Below are 16,717 nucleotides of genomic sequence, written 5' to 3' on the forward strand. Positions count from 1 at the left end.
TTTCCACCTATCACATTTCCGACGCCCCTCCCCCAAGTCCCTCCTCCCTACCTTTTATCTTAGCCTGCTGGACAAACTTTCCTCATTCCTGAAGAAGGGCTTATGCCCGAAACGTCGATTCTCCTGTTCCCTGGATGCTGCCTGACCTGCTGCGCTGTTCCAGCAACACATTTTCACCTACATTATGATGACTGGCCTACAGTTGCAAGAATAATCCCTCTTTTAAATGGTGTTGTAACTTGTGCAATTCTCCATGACTCAGCAGCCATGTCACTCAGGAAACTTGAACATAGTTGTAGTGATTGGAATGAGGCCAGCCATGTGGCGGCACGGTGGCGTAATGATTAGATTAGATTAGATTAGATTACTTACAGTGTGGAAACAGGCCCTTCGGCCCAACAAGTCCACACCGACCCGCCGAAGCGCAACCCACCCATACCCCTACATTTACCCCTTTAACCTAACACTACGGGCAATTTAGCATGGCCAATTCACCTGACCCGCACATTTTTGGATTGTGGGAGGAAACCGGAGCACCCGGAGGAAACCCACGCAGACACGGGGAGAACGTGCAAACTCCACACAGTCAGTCGCCTGAGGCGGGAATTGAACCCGGGTCTCTGGCGCTGTGAGGCAGAAGTGCTAACCACTGTGCCACCGTGCCGCCCAACACGGTAATGGTTAGCACTGCTGCCTCACAGCACCAGTGACCTGGGTTTGATTCCAACCTTTGGCGATTGTCTGTGTGGAGTTTGCACATTTTCCCCGTGTCTGCGTGGGTTTCTTCTGGGTGCTCCGGTTTCCTCCCACAATCCAATGATGTGCAGGTTAGGTGGGTTGGCCATGCTAAATTGCCTATAGTGTTCATGGATGTGTAGGTTAAGTGTATTAGTCAGGGGTAAATATAGGGGAATCGGTCTGGATGGGTTACTCTTCGGAAGGTCAATGTGGACCTGTTGGTCCAAATGGCCTGTTTCCACACTGTAGGGATTCTAAGTTCGAAGGTGGAATTTGAATTCCTTGATTGGGGCTGTTAACCTGGTCCAATAAGGGTGCTGAAGAAGGATTACACCTGAAACGTTGACTTCTCCACCTCCTGATGCTGCCTGGCTTGCTGTGTTCTTCCAGCTTCCTGCCAGTCCACTTTGCATTCCAGCATCTGCAGTTTTTTTGTCTCTTTGCCCCAGTCAGAGAGCTGACAGATAGGAGCACCTAGTAGCTGGCTCTGAGCCAGCAGGGTCAATGTCATGTACTATGCGTGTGTAAATACTAAAAGGGTAACTTGGTGACAGAATGCCTCTGTCGAGTTATTTTAACATGGATCTGGTGATTTTTTCTACTTTAAGAACTGCCAACATTTTAATTACATTCTCTTTATTTACTTTGATCCAATATCTCAACTATCTCCTTTTTCCTGCTACATTATTTTATCCTCATCCACAGTGAAGACAAATGCAAGATCAACAATTTGCTCCTAAATCAGTCCCACTCACCTTTCACAACATTTTTACATCTCTATGTAAAACAAATTTTCAATGCTTTTTATCTTAATCAGTAATCTATTCTCCCATGTCTCCTCGTGTTGATCTTTTCTGTACCTCCTTGATCAGGTCCGACTCTCAATTGTAATGTGAAGGTCATAAACCTACTTCTTGTACCTCATTTTAATCTCAACATCTTCAATCGTTCAGAGAGCTCTAGTCCTGGACCTCTTTCTGTTCCCCCATTGGAATACGCTTATTCTGCATCTGAATCATCTTCTTTGCAAAGGCCTCCCATTATTCCAATACTGTTTTACCTAAAAAGTTTTGATTTCAATTCACCTGAGCTAGCTCCCCTTATAACCTACGGATATATAGCCTTGTTTGAGTATGTACTGCCCTTTTCATTCTATAACGGGAACTCGTGCTGCTCCCTGACTTACCATTCCCCACTTTCCCCATTTGCAGCAGTAGCTATCCCCAGCGGCAATGGCGATTGTGGGGAAGGGGGAAGAATCCAAGGGAGGTGAAGTTGTCTGAGCTTACAGCTTATTTCAGGAGAGAGAATGATGTCCTCAGTGAGCTGCAAGCTGGGTACAGTGAGGAGCCCAGAGGAGCAGGCTGTCGTCTGGGCATGAGGAGGCAGAGAGGGAGGGTCTGTAGGTTTCTGTCAGTGCCTAGACGGTGATTAGGAAACTGTAGAGAATGACCGCAGCTACTAAAGAGCAGGGGTGGGCGGGGGGGGGGGGGGGAAACAGTCTGGACAGCACAGTGCCCCTCTGAGTATGAGAAGCCCAAGGATGTGAAAGTACCCCCCTCGAGGTCTGCATGGGTGATCAGACCCCCTTGAAATGAATGAATGAATCAAAAAAAGTGTGCATCCAAGTTCAGTGAATAATACAGAGGCAAACCAAGTTGGAATACAGAGAATGGTTTTTGGCCCCTTATCTTAGAAAGATATAATGACATTGAAAGCACACTCGAGAAAGTTCAATCGACCAATCCCAGCTATGAGATGAGGTTGTCTTATGAGTTGAGGTTGAGAGATTTGCCCTGCTCTTATTAAAGTTTAGAAGCATGAGGCGATCTTATTGAAACATGCAACATTGTTCGGGATTTGATGTAGAAAAGTTGTTTCCAGGACCAGAGAGTATAATCTTAGAGTAAGGGGTTGCCCATTGAAGACAGATTAGAAGAAATTTCTTCTCTGTGGTATTCTTTACTAGAGTTGGCTTTTGAGGCTGTGTCATTAAGTATATTCAATATTGAGACAGACATATTTTTCATAAGTAAGGGTATCGAGGGTTATGGGAACAACGGGAAAGTGGAGTTGAGGATTATCAGATCAGTTGATCTCTCATTGAATGGTGGAGCAGACTGTGCTGAAAGGCCTATTCTGTCTTATGGAGTGTTGCAGCTCTAACATTGTTTCTTTGCCATTTTATGAAGACTGGAAGTGAAGAGGTAGCTGCAAATGGTTCAAACACCACCTCTAGATGGCAGATTGAGCACGTAAATAGAACACCGAAACCATTCCAAAGTGACGGGAGATTTTATAAGGGATTATGGTCTGAAGCTACACTAACGGCAAGTTGGATTTGACATCGATTTGTTTTCGCAAATAACTTTGAGACAATACTCCAGTTACACAACTAGGGAGTCATAGATTCATACAGTCATAGAGATGTACAGCATGGAAACAGACCCGTCCATGCCGACCAGATATCCAGACAATTTACTACCCCCAATCATCCTAGAATCGTACAATCTCTACAGAGTGGAAGCAGGCCCTTCAGCTCAACAAGTTCACACCAACCCTCTGAAGAGTATCCCACCCAAACCTATTCCCCTATCCCTGACTAATGTACCTAACCTACATATCCCTATGGGCAATTTAGGATGGCCAATTCACATTTTTGGACTGTGGGAGGAAACCAGAGCACCTGGAGAAAACCAATGCAGACATGGGGAGAATGTGCAAACTCTATACAGACAGTCACCCAAGGCTGGAATTGAATTCAGGTCCCTGGTGCTGTGAGGCAGCAGTGCTAACCACTGAACCACCATGCTACCCTAAATTCTGGTCAGCTGGGCCAAAGATATTTTACCCATAATTAAAAAGTCACAATAGAAACACTTCAACAAATTAAACGTACTGTAGTGTCTTTAGCCAATATTTTTCTGCCTTCCCCTGTCAGACTGACTGTGATGATTCATTTCCCCCAATGCTCCAGGAAGCCAATACAATTGGCTATAGGTTATAGTACAATTTTAACAATTTTTGATGTTGGCACTGATGTCAATGCACAAATGTGTGGAAGTATCCTGAAGCCGGACACAGACAGCTGATATTATCAGCTGGTGGCCATTTTGGTGTTTGGAGAAACTACACCAACATGAGAAATGCTATTGATTACTATCCTTCCCTCCAAATGAACTGTCAGTGTTTGTTGCAGAGCATAGCTGATTCGAGACACAGGTGAGTGAGTGTGCTTGACTTTGCTTTTGGAAGAACAAACACCCAGTGAGGAAAAAAATGTAAAGTACTTTGAATGCCGGAAATCTTAAATAAAAACAGGGAATGCTGGAGAATCTCAGCAGGCCTGGCATATTCTATGGGGAAAGAATTATCATTTTGAGTCCAATCTGACTTTTCTTTAGAACTGAGAATAGTTTTTACGCTGATGACAAAGGGAGAAGAGGAGAGAGTGGAACAGAGTTTGAGGTATCCAGGCAGAAAATGAGGGATTTATCCTCTGGTTTGTGTTGAGCTTCATTGGAACACTGTAGCAGGACAGAAATTTTAACATACAAGCAAGGTGACATGTTAAAATGGCAAGCAACTGGAAAGACAGGTCATTCTTACAGACTGCGTGGACATGCTAATCCAGTCTGGTTTCTCCAGTTCAAGGGAGACTGCATTGTGAGCAGCAAATGCAGTAGACAGATTCACATGGGAAGTTGCTAGACTGTTAATCCAGAGGCTGTTTTGGGGATCCAGGTTCAAATGCTGCTGCAGCAAATAGTGGAATTTGAATTTAATTTTAAAAATCTGGAATTATGAGTCTGTTGATAACCATTTTTGATTGTCGGAAAAACCTATCTTGTTCACAAGTGTCCTTTTGTGGAAGGATGCCACCTTACCTGATCTGGTTGACACCTGACTCCAAAACCACAAACATGTGGTTGACTCTTAGCTGCCCTCTGGGATGGGCAATAAATGCTTGCCGAGCCAGTGACACCCTCATCCCGTCAATGAATGAAACAAGAAAATTGAACCAAGTACAAGTGAAATGTCCCTTCATCTGGAAGGTGTGTTTGGACCTTGGGACAGTGAGGATGGAGGAGGTGTAAGGGGCAAATGTCATTTACCTTCTGAGACTGCATGGGAAGTGTTGGGAGTGATGAAGGAGTGAACCAGGGAGTAGCAAAGGGCATGATCCCTACGGAATGCTGAGAATGATGGGGTCGGAAGATATATTTGGTGGTGGCATTCTCTGGAGGTGGCTGAGGATAATCTTTCAAATACTGATCGAATGGAAACTGAGGACAAGGGGAACCCTATTGTTGTTGTAGGAGGAAAAGGCAGAGAAACTGGTAGAAAGGAACATAGTCAAAGTAAGCATTAGAGTTGGTGATTTTGTATTGGAAACTGAGAGCAAAATTGATTAAGTTTTGCAATTCCAGGTGAGAGCAGGAAGCAGCATTGATCATCGATGTATCAGGAAGGAGTCTGAATAGGATTGGAGCAACAATAAGGATATTAAGCTGGAGATGGTTCAGAAGAGATTTACGAGGATGTTGCTGGGAATGGAAGGTATGAGTTGTCAGGAGAGGCTGGAACTTTATTTTACTGGAGCACAGGAGGTTAAGAGGCTACCTAATAGAGGTTTATAGAATAATGAGGGATATAGATAAAGTGAATGGCCAGTGTCATTTTCCTAGAGTTGGGGATTTCAAGACTAAGGGCATATTTTTAAGATGAGGGGAGAAACATTTAAAAAAAGACATGAGGGGCAATTTCTTTTACATGGAGTGTGATTCTTGTGTGGTATGAACTTTTTGAAGAAGAAGTGGTAGATGCAGGTCCAGTTACAGTCTTTTAATGTTTAAGAGACATTTGGTAAGTACATGGATAATAAATATTTGGAGTGATATGGCTCAAGTGCAGGCAGATGGGACTTGTTTAGTTTGGGATTATGGTTGGCATGAATTGGTTGGACCAATGGGTCTGTTTCTGTGCTGAATGACTATATGATGCTAGAACCAAGAATGTTCCTCACTCTCCACAAAGAGACAAGCATTACTGTAACACATGCGGGTACGCTTGGCCACACCTTTGACCGAAAGAAAGTGTGTAGAGTTAAAAGCTAAGCTGTTCAAATCGACAATGGGTTTGGCCGGGCGAATGGAGGACTGGTGGATGGGGACAGCTCAGACCTCATTTTGGAGGAAGCAAAGAATATTCAGACCATCCTGATGCGGATGGATGTGTTGCACAGTCATGGAGAAGGGAAGGCAGCTATGGCCAGAAACTAGAAACTGTGCAATGGATGTACAGATGAATCACATGATACACTAAATAAGGGGTGTGAAGGTGGCAGGAGTGGGGAGATGGAAGAGGTGGTGGAAATAGAGTCAGGTTAGGTAGAGGTAAGTTCAGTGGGGCAGGAAGAGGCTTAAGTGAAGGATTGGTGATGGATTGGTGTGTTGATTTATGGAAGGAGGTAGAGTCTGTGTGAGGTTAAGGTCCAACGTACAGTTTGCTTCTTTTGGAAGTGTCATTTGAGAGGGGGAGAGGGCAAAATTCTTGAGCTGAAAGGTATGTTCTTTACTGTGTTACAACAAACTATTCTAAACCTCTCCTTACTTTCTCAATGCCTATGTACCTCTGACGTACACCCCCTACCTTGGTCTCTCCCTTTCTCAAGAACTCCTGTTGGTATTTGTCTCCTATTATTCCCTTGAGTGCACTCTATGGGTCTAATCTTTGGATGATTAAAATAGTTTCCTATTTTAATGAGTAAAGATTTATCACCTTTACTATTATAACTACTTACAGCTGGGTCAGGCAAACAACAAGAGAAGGGGACACCACATCGCTCCCGGCTGGTGTTTTCCTTTGAACAGTTGAAGTAAAGATTGCTATTCCAGTCATCAGGGCCAGCAGCCCCGCAACACTGCATCTGAAAGGGTTGGATCAGGGGAGGCAGAGAGAGAAAGAGTGAGAAATAATGAAAAGAAGTGACACTGAATTGAATACCTCAACAGGCCCTAAGCAAAGCCAAACAGGAGACTTTTCAAAACCACAAAACTTCAAAAACGAGCACATGGTTTACTGCATCCTACTGCAATCTTCTTGTCTCCAAAGCCCCATTAACTCCACACATGGACTGCAACAGTTCAAGAAGGTTGCTTCTCAAGGGTAACTAGGGATGCACAATAAGTGCTGGGCCTGCCAGTAATGCCCATGTTTCCTGAATGAATTTTAAAAAGTCAATATCGGGACCCCTGGTTCAAAGCCCACCACAATCCGAAGACAGGGAAACCCATAAGTCAAACATGGGATGTAACACGGAACATTTCCAGCAAAACAGCAAGGATCCCATTGTCAGCTGCACAGTTTCCAGCAGCAACATACTGTCTGTTGCCCAGTGACAGCAAGGGAATGAAGGATGAAGAACATGCTCACGTACATATTTCTGCACTGCATCGATGAGGTTCTGAAGATCTATATCATCACGATACACCTTGATATTATCGCGAATGAACTTCTGCACATGTTCCTTCACAGTGTCTTGAAACACGAAGGCCAGAATTCCAGCCACGAGTTCCACAGTGAAGATGGTTCCGATGGTTATTGAAAACTACAAAAGGAAAAATCCAGAGAATTGAGCTGGTTAAAATCAATGTCAGCTAGACAAGCTGCTGTTCATTTGGCTCCTAGTTTCTGTTCAACTGACTGGTCCAATAATGATGGAATGTTCCACATTCCCATCCTCAAATAAATCTCGAGCTCTATCATCCTGGAGTGCCATTTCATATTTCCTTGAAAGTGGAGTCACAGGTCGATAGGATAGTGAATAAGGCATTTGGTACACTTGTCTTTATTGGTCAGTACATTGAGGATAGGGGTCCAGAGATCACGTTGAGGCAGTACAGGACATTGGTTAGGCCACTTACAGAATACTGCGTTCAATTCTGGTCTCTCTGGAATAGGAAGGATGTTGTGAAATTTGAAAAGGTTCAGAAAAGATTTACAAGGATGTTGCCAGGATTGGAAGGTTCGCACTCTAAGGAGAGGCTGGGGCAGTCTTCCCTGGAGCATCGAAGGCTGAGGGGTGATCTTATAGAGGTTTGTAAATCTTGAGGGGCTTGGATAAGGTCTTTTCCCCAGAGTGGGGGAGTCCAAAACTGGAGGACATAGTTTGAGGGGAGAGATTAAAAGGGACCTAAGAGGCAACCTTTTCCTGCAGAGGTTGGTGCATGTATGGAATGAGCTGCCAGAGGAAGTGGTGGAAGATAGGTACAACTACAGCATTTAAAAGGCATCTGGGATGGGTATACGATTCAGAAGGATTTAGAGGGATATCGGCCAAGTGCTGGCAAAATGGGTTTAGATTGATTTAGGATACATGATCAGCATGGATAAGTTGGACCGAAGGTCCATGGTGTACAACTCGATATATGACTTGATGAGTCTCTAATCTCTCATGTCAAAGATTCATCAAAAAACTCAGTCATGAGCTCCAATGTTTGTACCTTTTAAATCCTTAAGCCCTCTTAACATCCTCTAAACTGAAACCTTGAGCCTGATCTCACTGAACCTTCCCCTTTAGTGGGCGGCACGGTGGCACAGTGGTTAGCACTGCTGCCTCACAGCGCCTGAGACCCGGGTTCAATTCCCGCCTCAGGCGACTGACTGTGTGGAGTTTGCACATTCTCCCCGTGTCTGCGTGGGTTTCCTCCGGGTGCTCCGCCGAAGGGCCTGTTTCCACACTGTAATGTAATGTAATCTAATCTAATCTAATCTAATCTTTCCAAGTGCGATGGATACCTTCCCGTGCCCATCACACAGGTTTCATCAAACCCTGTACGTGGACCTCAGTCATGGCACAATTTTCTACCTGGGGGTAAAGCAGCAGTTGGTAGCTAATGTGCCCGATAGGATGAGAGATTCCAGTTCTGACAAACTAGGATCTGAGAGACAGAGAGAATGACATTGGGGTAAGAACATAAGAACGAGAAACAGGAGTAGGCATTCAGCCCCTCAAGCATCCTTTTAATACTATCGTGGCTGATTTCATCTCAATCTCAACTACGTTTTCCTGTCCACTCTCCATAACCCTTCAACCCATTACTAATGGAAAATCTGTCCATTTTCCCCTCAAATTTACTCAATGTCCCAGCATCCAGAACATCCTGGGGAGTGAATTCCACAGATTCACAATTCTTTAAGAGATTTCTCTTCTGTTTTATATCTCCGACCCTTAATTCGAAAGTTATGACCTCTTGTTCCAGATTGCCCCACATGAGGGAACATCCTCTCTACATCTACTTTGTCAATTTCCTTTAGCATCATATATACCTCAATTAGATCTCTCATTCTCCTAAACTCTAGCAAGCAGAGATCTAATCAATCTCTCTTCATAAAACACGCCCGTTATTTCTGGAATCAATCTAGTGAACTTCCTCTGAACTGCTTCCAGCACAAGTCCCTCATCAAGAAAGGGGACCAAAACTGTATACAATAGGATGGTTAAGGAGGCATTTGGCAGGCTTGCCTTCCTTGCTCAGACCATTGGATATAGGAGTTGGGATGTTATGTTGATGTTGTATAGGACGTTGGTGCGGCCACTTTTGGAGTACAATGTGCCCTGGATATTATTAAATTAGAAAGGATTTCTAAAAGATTTACTAGGACTAGAAGGTTTGAGTTATAAGGAGGGGTTGGATAGGCTGGGACTTTATTCACTGGAGCAAAGGAAGTTATAGAGATTTATAAAATCGTAGATAACTAGGGGGCATATCTTTAAGGTGAGAGCAGAAAGATTTAAAAGGGGCCTGAGGGGCAATGTTTTCACAGAGAGTGTTCATATCTGGAATGAACTGCCAGAGGAAGTGGTGGATGCAGGTTCAACATTTAAAAGGCATTTGGATAGCTATATAAATAGGAACGATTTAGAGAGATATGGGCTAGTTTAAGTTGGGAAACTTAGTCAGCAAGGATGGGTTGGACTGAAGGGTCTGTTTCTGTGCTGTATGACTCTATTACTCTATGACTCTATGACTCTATTCTTGGTGTGCTTCACGAATGCCTGCACAATTACAGCAACATTTCCCTACTTGTATATTCTGTTCCTTAAGCAATAAATGCCAAAATGCCATTTGCCTTTCTTAGTATCTGCTGTAGCTGCATACAAGTTTTCTGATTCATGCAGGAGGACACTCAGATCCCTCTGTACTGAAGCAGTCTGGCATTTCTATTCCACTGACGTTACATTTATCTTTCTTAAACTTCATCAGGCAAACTTTGGCCAAACTTACATTTTCATATCCATTTGCAAAAGTCTTATTTCTTCATTGCAACTTACTTCCCCACTTATTTTAGTGCTATCTGTAAATCTGGCTATAGTACCCCATACAATCCCTACAGTGTGGAAGCCGGCTATTCAGCACATCGAGTCCACACCAATCCTCCAAAGAATATCCCACCCAGACCCATCCCTCTACCCTTTCCCTGTAACCCTGCATTTCCCATGGCTAATCCACCTAGCCTGCACATCCCTGGACACTATGGGCAATTTAGCATTGCCAATCCACCCAATCTGCACATCTTCAGACCATGGGAGGAAACCAGAGCACCTGGAGGAAACCCATGCAGACATGGGAAGAATGTGTAAACTCCACACCCGCCCAAGAACGGAATCAAACCCTGGTCCCTCGCGCTATGAGGTAGCAGTGCTAACCACTAAGCCACCGTACCGCTTTCTATCCCACATCCAGATCATTAACATAGATTAAAAATAGTTAGGAGAAAGTGAGGACTGCAGATGCTGGAGATCAGAGCTGAAAATGTGTTGCTGGAAAAGCGCAGCAGGTCAGGCAGCATCCAAGGAGCAGGAGCCCTTCCTGAAGAAGGGCTCGTGCCTGAAACATCGATTCTCCTGCTCCTTGGATGCTGCCTGACCTGCTGCGCTTTTCCAGCAACACATTTTCAGCTCTGAAAATAGTTAGGGACCAAGCATCAAATCCTGCAGCACCCCACTAGTTATCCTGCCACACAGAAAAAGAACCTTTTATCTCAGTTCTCGGCTTTCTGTTGGTTAGCCAATTCTCTTCAAAGCTAATATATTATCCTATTTGCGTATGATCTTCCTTTGTGTGTTAACCTTTCGTGCAGTACCTTACCAAATGCCTTCTGAGAGTCCAGATGTACTGGAAGCACAGGATCCATATTATCAATATTGCTTGCTACATCTTCGACAATTAGTCAAACATGATTTATGCTTCTTAAAACCATGCTGACTCTGTATTGCATTTTAATTTTCCAAATATCCTGTTGTTACTTTCCTAATAATGGATTCTAACAATGTCCATGTTAGATGCATGTTAAACTAACTGGTCTGTCTGCCTTTCTGCCTCTCTCCCTTTTTGAAGAAAGGCGTTGTATTAGCATTTCTCTAATCCACTGGAACCTTTCCTGCATCTCAATAATTCTGGAATATTACAAGTGGATCCACTACCTCTTCTGTTACTTCCTTTAAGACCCTAGAATGTTGGCTGTTAGGCCCTGGGGACTTGTCTACCTTCAATCCTTCAGGTTGCTCAGTACTGTGGTGATGATCATTCAAAGTTCTTCCCTTTCCATAACTTCTGCATTACCTGATTACTACTGGGATGGTACTAGTGTCTCCACCATGAAAACTGAAGCAAAATATTGATTTTGTCTCTGGCATTTCCGTGTTCCCCATTATTAACTTCCTAGTCTTATTCTCCAATGGACCGACAATCACTTTAGCGACTCTCTTTACTTTTGTATATTTATGGTAGCTTTTCCTGTCTGTTTTTATATTTTGCAGTATTTTTCTTTCTTAATTTACCTTTGCTCTTTTTATTACTTTTTTCATAACCTTTTATTGATCTTTGAAAGTTTCTCAATCCTCCAGTCTGCCATTCGCCTATGATATGCTTTAGATTTTGTTTTTATATTCCCTTTAACTTCTTTGCTAAACCATCTTCCTTCCATTCTATAATACATTTTAAACTTTTTCACACAGAGGGTGGTGCTTGCATTGAATGAGCTGCCAGAGGAAGTGGTGAAAACTGGTACAATTATAGCATTTAACAGGCATCTGGATGGGTATATGAATAGGAAGGATTTAGAGGGATATGAGCCAAGTGCTACAAGTGGCAGTAGATTAATGTCGGATATCTAGTCGGAATGGACAAATTGGACTGAAGGATCTGTTTCCGTATTGTACATTTCTTTGACTCTATGACTCTGAATGGGAGCAATTGAGAATCTCCTTAAACATCTGCCACTGCTGATCAATTTCCTTACTTTTATTCTATTTGCCCAGTTCCCCCAGGGCTCGATCAGTCCTCATGTCTATGTAACTACCTTTGTTTAACTGCAGAATGCTAGTGTGGGACTCCACTTTCTTGCCCTCAAAATGAATTTGAAATTCTAGCATCTTTTAAGTACTCCTGTCAAGAGGATCCTTTACTATGATATCATTTATTAATCCCACCTCACAACACAATATCAAATCCTGAATAGCCTGCTCTCTAATTAGTTCCATGATATATTGCTCCAAGAAACAATATCTAATACTTTCAATGAACTCTCCCTTGGTGCTACCCTTGCCAATTTGATTAATCTGATCTCATTCTTTGGTCCACCCACTCTTGCAAGTTGACATACAGTTATAGAGTTGTACAGGTGTACAGACCCTTCTGCCCAATTTGTCCATGCCAACCCGGTTTCCTAAACTGAACTAGTTCCATTTGCCTGTGTTTGGCCCATATCCCTCTAAACCTTTCATATCCACACCCCCGTCCAAATGTCTTTTAAATGTTGTAATTGTCCCCATTTCTACCATTTCCTCTGGTGGCTTGTTCTAAATACACACCATTCTCTGTTCGAAAAAGTTGCCCCTTAGGTGCCTTTAAATCTCACTTAAACCCTCTAGTTTTGGACTCCCCTACTCTAGGAAAAAAACCTTGGCTATTCACCTTATCGATGCCACTCGTGATTGTAAAACCCTCTAAGATCACCTCTCACCTTCCTATGCTCCAGGAAAAAAGTTCCAGCCTATCCTACCTCTCCTTATGACTCAATCCTTCCAGTCTCAGTAACATCCTAGTAAATCTTCTTTAATAATATTCTTCCTATAGCAGGGTGATCAGAATTGTACGCAGTACTCTAAATGTGGTCTTACCAATGTCTTGTACAGCTGTGAAATGTGTCCCAACTCCTATACTCAACATCTGACCGAGGAAGACAAGTATGTCAAACACCCTGTCTATCTGTGAGGCCACTTTCAAGGAAATCTGTGTCTGCACCCCGAGGATTCTGAGTTCATGTGACTATTCTAACGTAAAAATGATCCTTGAAAGCAAAAGAAAATCAAATCACACAGTGCTGTTTTACCTCCCACAAATACACTCGATTGCCCTTCCCACCAGATCATGATCACTGTGCTCAGGAATTTGGATCTTTGCACTTTGTCGATTAGCACCTCCTGGGGGTGTTGCAGGCTGGCTCAGCGCTGGACAATCTGCTCAGCAAACTACCCTTTCAGAGGCCTGCCTTTCACCAGCAACAACAGGCCCTGAGAATTATCCCAAGGCATCAGTCTGCCATTAAACAATACTGATTCCACTGGGGGTAAATTTGCACAGCAAGCTCACAAGTAATGATTAGATGAAGAAACACTGAGGCCCAGTGTTTACTGAAGGAATGGGGGGGGGTGGGGGGGGGGGGAGGAGGGGGGTGCATAAGTTTCCAAGTCAGTATGTGAGTAGCTTGAAGAGAAACTTACAGGGGGTGGGGTTCCCATGTATCTGTTGACCTTGTCTTTCAAGATGGAAGTGGTTGTGAGTTTCAAAAATGCTGTCTAAAGAGCCTTAGAGAATTTCTGTTGTGTACCTTTGTAGATTGTACACACTACTACTACTGAATGTCAGTGGTGGAGGGAGTGGATGTTTTTAGATGTGGCGCCAAACCAGCTGGCTGCTTTGTCCTGAGTGGTATCAACCTTCCTGAGTGTTGTTGAAGCTGCCCCCGTCAGGCATTAGTGAGTATTTCATCACACCGTGATTTGGATATGATGGAGTTTAGGAGTCAGGAGATGAGTTACTTGCTGCAGGATTCCTAGCTTCTAGCCTATCTTGTAGCCACAGTAGTTATATGGCTAATTCAGTTTAGGTTCTGGTCAATGGTAACCCCTGGATGTTGCTAGTTTCTAGTCACCAACTGCCTCTAGGTCCAATATTTCAAAATGATTTGAGTCCAGTATTTCTCCTATGCCTAATAGCTATGTTCCCAGACCCTCCATCACACCTGACCAGCTTCACTGCTGGTTTTAGGAATAGAACATAGAACATTACAGCACAGTACAGGCCCTTCAGCCCTCTACGTTGCGCCGACCAGTCATACCAATCTGAACCCATCTAACTTACACTATTCCATGTACGTCCATATGTTTGTCCAATGACGACTTGAATTCCTTTGGTGTATCCTCAAACCCGAACAAAGCTCTTAGTTCTCAGCTTCCTCCACCTATTGATCCTTCCTCCAATTGCCACTGATTGAGACAGTACAGGATCAGTGGTGGAGAGCAGGGAAGAACTAGCAAAGTGTAAATGATAACTTAGATAGAGATGCAAGACAGATATTCGAATTAAATAGAGAGAGGCCTTGAGAGAAAGGGAACTAGACAGAAGGTACAAGAGAACGGGGAGAGAGGAAGACAGAATGGGAAAAAGGGCACGAGACAGGATGAGTCGGGAGTGTGGTGCTGGAAAAGCAGAGCAGGTCAGACAGTATCCAAGAATTGACAATTTGGGCATAAGCTCTTCATAAGGAATGAGAGTGAGACAGAAGGCATGAGAGAGTGAGGGTTGTAGAATAGGTGAGATACAAATGCATGAGAGAGGAGTGGGTGAGGAAAGGAGAGAGCATGAGAGAGTGAGCGAGCAAGAGGGCACAACAGTGATAGCAGATGGGACAGAGAAAACAGTAGTGGGATATACAAGACAACAAGTCCACCCAGGAAAGGGGACAAGAGGTAGGCACATTCGGACGCACAGGATCTACACTTTAACCTTTGTGAGAAACCTGAGACATTATATTTAAAACCAGAGGGTAATAAAACAATTCCTGATCAGCCATGCTCAATGTGGAGTGACAGTTCTTGAGCAAAATTCTGTGACCGCATATTAGTGGCTTGGTCTAGGAAATTCTAGGAAACAGATATATACAGACATGTCTGTTTCCAGGAGCACTGAGCTCACTGAGGAAAGGATAAACAACAGGTTTGAAAGACTTACAAATTTTAGGAGACAGATATTCTCACGTAGAGCTCCAATGCAGCCTGCAAATCCCAAAATGAAGGTGACTGAGCCAACCACCAGGACCACCCAGACTGGATCGAAGCCTTTCAGCTCTGTGATGGACTGAATATTCAACACACCCTGTACACATAGAAACAAATTCCAATCAATCATCAGTCAGGAGCCAAGGGCATAATAGCATTATTGCTAGACAATTAATCCAGGGACCCAGGCAACATTCTGGGAATCTCGGTTGAAATCCTGCCATGCAGTTGGTGGAATTTGAATTCAATAAAAAAAATCCTAGAACTGAGAGTCTAATGATGATGATGAAATCATTGCTGATTGTTGGAAAAACCCATCCGGTTCATTAATGTTTTTAATGAAAAGACACTGCCATCCATATCTGGTCTGGCCTGCATGTGACTCCAGACTCACAGCAATGTAGCTGACTCTTAACTGCCCTCTGGGCCATTTAGGGATGGGTAGTAAGTGCTGGTCGGCCAGTGATGCCCACGTCCTGTAAATGTATTAAAGAAAATCACCACTTCAAAATGTCTTTTCAAAGATAGTTCTTGCTAACGGTTTGTGTCATCTCCTAATGGTTTTATTGACGCTGCCAGAACATCTCAACAACCTGAGCACCGACATAGCAATTAGCATCAAGAATGAATTAATTACAAGGTCCGAGCACATTGTTCCCAAATATTTTGTTGCCATCAGCTGGTGTCACCATCACTGCTGAGATGATTGGAAATTAAGAATTTGAAGTGGACACAAGCAGTGAAATATTTTGCGATGTCTGATGACAGTAAAAGGCTCTCCATAAACATTAGCTGCAGTGAAGGAACCTGGAACACCAGAGGCCACAGTGGTTTCTGAATCTCTGGAATGCCAGCAGATGTCAGCCGAATCCACCAGGATGAACGTTGCTCAAGACGGGTCTCCCTAAGGCTGCCAACCAGGTACAATTCACTGAGGAATGGGAGTTGAAGGGATTGCAGAGGATGGCATATCTATAGCGTCCCAACTGGCTTTACTCTATATCTGTGGATAGGAAGTCACATTAAACAGACAGCAGCGAAGCAGTGGTCTAATTGTCAGCCCAGTGGAAAGCTTTTAATATTAAACATCACCAAAATCACAGGGACACCATATCCCCCAATTCAAATGTTCTGATGAAAGTTCACGGAGCTGAAAAAGTAACTCTCTCTTTCTCCACAGACGTTGCCTAAACTGCTGAGTATTTGCAGCATTTCCTCATGTGATGTTAATTCCTAAGGTCCTAGACTTGAGAATTCCATAAGAGTTGGGAGGCTACTTGGCCCCTCAAGTGCTCCTCCAATCAGTCAGAACATGGCCTGATCTGACTGTGATATGAACTCAACACACTGACCCACCCTGATGATTACAGGTCCATGACTAACAATGAAATCAATTTAGCTTTTCCTTAAAAATGTTCCCAAAGAGCATGGCGTCGCTCTTGCCTTGGTTTACCTTGGCCCCCGAGGCCCGTTCGAACTGGTCACATATGCACATGAGTTTGTGCACGGACAGCGGATCCGAGCAAAAAACGGCGACGTCATCCATGTACAGGGAGGCCTTAACCTGCAGCCTTGTTTGTGTGCTGCATAGAGCCATTTGCCGAGTCCATCAGGAAGGATGCGAGCCTGAGA

General features: G+C 43.7%; 1 protein-coding gene across 4 annotated transcripts in view; it reads right to left on the reverse strand.

The window, feature by feature from the left end:
• LOC122541740 (tetraspanin-5-like) overlaps positions 1 to 16,717 on the reverse strand; it is a 68,329-nt gene that overhangs the window by 17,588 nt on the left and 34,024 nt on the right. For all 4 annotated transcript variants that reach the window (XM_043678633.1, XM_043678632.1, XM_043678636.1 and 1 more), the window contains exons 3-5: positions 15,039 to 15,182; positions 7,178 to 7,348; positions 6,542 to 6,667 (exon numbers count right to left, since the gene is read on the reverse strand). In XM_043678633.1, the coding sequence (XP_043534568.1) occupies positions 6,542 to 6,667; positions 7,178 to 7,348; positions 15,039 to 15,182 (441 nt within the window). The remainder of the gene's footprint in view (positions 1 to 6,541; positions 6,668 to 7,177; positions 7,349 to 15,038; positions 15,183 to 16,717) is intronic.

Source organism: Chiloscyllium plagiosum, chromosome 38 (genome assembly GCF_004010195.1).
Source record: "Chiloscyllium plagiosum isolate BGI_BamShark_2017 chromosome 38, ASM401019v2, whole genome shotgun sequence".
Taxonomy (NCBI): Eukaryota; Metazoa; Chordata; class Chondrichthyes; order Orectolobiformes; family Hemiscylliidae; genus Chiloscyllium; species Chiloscyllium plagiosum.